Source organism: Branchiostoma floridae, chromosome 7, assembly GCF_000003815.2.
Source record: "Branchiostoma floridae strain S238N-H82 chromosome 7, Bfl_VNyyK, whole genome shotgun sequence".
NCBI lineage: Eukaryota > Metazoa > Chordata > Leptocardii > Amphioxiformes > Branchiostomatidae > Branchiostoma > Branchiostoma floridae.
In genome coordinates this window covers 15,320,514-15,324,500 of record NC_049985.1, presented here as the reverse complement: position 1 = coordinate 15,324,500, position 3,987 = coordinate 15,320,514, and the positions used below count along the sequence as shown (strand labels likewise).

Below are 3,987 nucleotides of genomic sequence, written 5' to 3'. Positions count from 1 at the left end.
AACAGACGTGAACTTTTTGGTCAGGCGAGGATTAGAACTTGCGGACGAACTTGAGCCAACTGTAAATTCTGGCTGAACAAACGGTCTCGATTTTCCTCAGATGTCGTCTGACAACGCACAAGACAAGGGTTGGGCTAAGAAAACAACATGTGGGAAAACTCACGGTACAATAATGTACCAATAGTCCATACTGATAGTGTCCTTGTATCGTGCTACTATTGGGAAAACTCAGAGTACAATAATGTACCAATAGTCGATACTGATACTGCCCTTGTATCGTGCTATATAGTAGCAAAGTTACACATCATATCCCTACGTTATGATAACATACATTAACAAGAAACTTGTAGTATGTCTATCTGTACATTTCTTGAGGGAGTCAGTTGTTCTAAGATACAAACTTGAGTGACTTGATCAGTCTTTTTCTATTTTGGTGAATGGAATTGTCCTATCAAAAGACCCAAGAAAATCTACGTGCCTGGCATTTTCTTCACGGAGCGCCTCCGTGGTTTTGGTGTAGCGACGAACTCTCTCTCCTCCTCGGTGGGATCAGTCGGGATGGGCTCCCAGGAAGCGTTCGGTTTTCCCGCCTTTTCGGGCTCCTCGGTCGGTGTCGTCTGCGCCAACGCCACCATCTCGTGCAACTTTTGGCGCGCTGACAGCGGCATGGTTGCCAACACTCTCGTCAGAGCCCACAGGAACTCCCCTACGTCCCCCTCCGCCGCGAATAGCCTCTTCCGTATCTCCTCCACCGTCTGCCGGTACATCTTGTTCTTCAAGGATTCCTGCTGGACCCGAAACTGGATTCTCCAGTTCAAGTCGCGTAAATACGTCAACTCCCTGGTCATGGATTCCAGCCTGGAAGTCACGAGCTTCAGATTCTCGTCCTGTTTAAAGACGGCTCCTCGCAGTTGCTTATTTTCCTCGATGAGGGAGAGGAGTCTCACCTCCCAGGTTCTCTGCTGGCCCAGTCTCTCCCTGTACCGTTCCTCCAGGCGCCAGATGTGCACGGACACGTTCTGGAGACGTTCCGTCTGGAAGTTGAGCTGCTTGCGGTTGGCGATGTGATGCTGCTGCAGGAACTCCATTTCCCGCTTCAGGAACGGGACGTCCTCGGTGCTTCCGGCGGGGCACTGCACGGAGTTGGACCGCGGGGAGTCCGCGGCGATGTACGGCGGGATGAAGGTGCAGATGCACCGGTTGTCCTCCATGCGTCCCGCCGTTCGGATCTCCTCGGACACCGTCGGGTGTAGTAGACCGAGAAGCACGATCAGACCCAAGACGAAAAGGGTGGACGTACGACGCACCTTCATTGTGGCTTTCTACTTCTGTCTGTCTCTGCAGATCCGAAATGTAAAACGTCAAGTTCGACTCCAGTGGACGTCACAAATTCGCGTACAAAGAAAATTGCAATTCTAATGAGAAAGAGTCTTAGTTACACGTCCGGACACGCCGTTGCTATGGATACGAAACGCGCGAACACTCACATATGACAATCTTGCGGAAGTTCGGGGTGTATTCCAATGACCCAGTCTGTCCCACCGACAACAACAGTTACTAGCACTGTCTCTCTGCGAAAACACAACACAACTTTACTTACTAATACAGCACAGTTCAAATGGTTGATAAAGCAGCTCCAGATTTGAGTCAAAGTCCTAAATTCCTCCTACGCGTGAAGCCACAGTTAAATCTGGTTCGGTACTAAACCTTGCAGGCGTTTTCACTCCTCATTCATTACCTCCTCTCTTGATAAGATTGCATCGTCTCACGGAGCCCTCCACTTGTGAAAGACTTCCTATTAAAGTGAAATCATACCCGCACGTCCCATGATGCTCCCGCTGTGAGACAATCGGTCATTCAGGATCCTTACCCTCGTTAATGGGGTCTTAAGGTTACCCAAACATGAACGGTGTCCGTGCTAAAGACTAAAGCACTCCCAGAGGAGACCGAGAGACTTTCCTAATAACGTTTAAGTCTGTGAAATTTCGTATATAATCAAATAAACCTAAAATGTCATACGATAGACTGAACGTTGGAGAATACTACTTGGCGCCGACGGCTTGCTGCGAAATGTATAAGAAACGGAAACTCACTTCATTTGGCCTTGGACTTGAAAAGGAGTCCCAAACTTTGGAGGTGAAGTTTACATCAACAGTCCCAAGTGCCTACAGACCGTGATTTCCATCCAAGGTTCCCCGTGAAATATGAATCGTCACGCGATGAGGAAACTTGTGCCGGAGCGATAAGCCTTACGACGAGGGAAGTAAAAAAAAATCAGACGACACAAACACAACCAGTACCTCGTTCCAGGAACCGCTGGAGAAATATCAGTCTCGTACACACGGCAGGGTGTTGAAGTTCGGAAACGCACGGAGTTGATTGATTGTAACTCGTTGACTTTAGCTTGAGTCCTGTCCTCTGGACATCCGCGTTAGAGTGAAAAGTTTTTGTGCCAGCCCGCTCAAGTGCTGAGACTAAACGGTCAGGACAGACAATCGAGCACACGCGCTACCACGCCTCCACACTCCATAGATCAATTGACTCCTGTGTAAGTCATACAAACAGTTGGTAGACTGTGCCGCTGTGTCTCTGGATGGTAGAATAGTCGAGTCTCTGTCCTAGAGTCGCTTAAACGTAACACGACTCTGGGAAACACACCGTCTGAAGACTCAACAAAAAATGTCTTGAAGTGACCACACGGACTGTAAGAGACACGCCTGCCCACCTCCTGCTTGGTCCGCCTCAAATCAGTTCTCCACGACACGAGGAATCGGTGTAAATGGTGAGCTCTGTAAACAACCGGTACCTACCTTGCTGAGGTCACCACTGTGCCTTGAAGCGGCCCTGCGCAATGCCCCTCACCTCCAGGCGGCACCGATTCTTTACGATCCAAGACGTGCGTCCTGTAGCCGACCGTGGACTGCGACCCGCCGAAGGACACCGCCAATGACACGCTCTGAACTTGAGACCAAGGCTGGAAGAAGTCGAATTTTCCGGTCCTCTCGGGCTCAAGTCCCCCCTGTCTCCGGGGCAAGACTGCGAGGAATGCAGGAATACCTCGATATCAAACTAGTCACCCCGGGATTGCTTAGCTTTTTACCCGTCGGTATGTACAGCAGAGTGGGACACTCTGGTACAGTGTCGGGTTCTGTCAGCGTCTAATTAGTTCCCGACCGTTTTTACCCCACTACCCGGTTGATGTCTCAGAAGAAAGTCCGTCAGCGCTCAGGTGACCGTCAAACTGGGCCGACAACTCCTCACGACATCGGCCCAGGCCGCCTCAGGAATGCGCTGCAAAAATAAGAAACGTTCCTTAACTCCTGCCCTTAAAAACTTTCCATTTCTTCCAGCTGTAGACGCTCCATGTATCTTTTCTAGCTGTCTTGTTAGGACTAGTACTTACACGTTCAACTGGAATCACTGCAGAGTACAGTGAACTAGTAGTGACTAGATCGTAGCTTGCAACTTTCCAACATGTGTTGAGTGTAAGTCAGTAATCACTATGGGTGTTCCCAATTCATAACTCCACATGTATGGCAGGAGGCTGGACATGTTGACATGATCTATCGCTACAGCCCAACCCTACTCCTGATATCATACATTTTTCATTTCCTATTTCATACTTTATACCAATTTTTGTCATGGTTAAACAGTATGCTACCTGTCCATCAGCGTTTCATCTATCTTGTAACGTCGCCAGTCGATTACACCCATTGTTTCAATAAACAATATCATTCAGTTTGAAAGAAAGATGGAGGTCGGACTTTACTGATCTGGTGGTCTTCACTAAATCACTTTCTTCAATACTTTCCCTTTCCGCTGAGCAGTGCACTTATCAATGCAGTTCCCAGCGGGTTCAGAGAGGAATCTGACAGGAGAAAATGTATCCCTCATTTGGACAAAGACAGTCTATCTACCAAATCCTTTTTGTCCGGACGAACTCTTACGATGAATGAGAGATCCTCACACATATCCTGGATTAAGATG

General features: G+C 48.6%; 1 protein-coding gene across 1 annotated transcript; it reads right to left on the bottom strand.

Annotated features, from left to right (window-relative positions):
• Positions 1–469: 469 nt before the first annotated feature.
• LOC118420343 lies at positions 470–3,323 on the bottom strand. The gene is made up of 2 exons (XM_035827112.1): positions 1,607–3,323; positions 470–1,338 (listed from the first exon to the last, which is right to left on the bottom strand). The coding sequence occupies exon 2, from the start codon at positions 1,311–1,313 to the stop codon at positions 471–473; it is 843 nt and encodes a 280-aa protein (XP_035683005.1). The 5' UTR covers positions 1,314–1,338; positions 1,607–3,323; the 3' UTR covers position 470.
• Between the last annotated feature and the right edge of the window lie 664 nt (positions 3,324–3,987).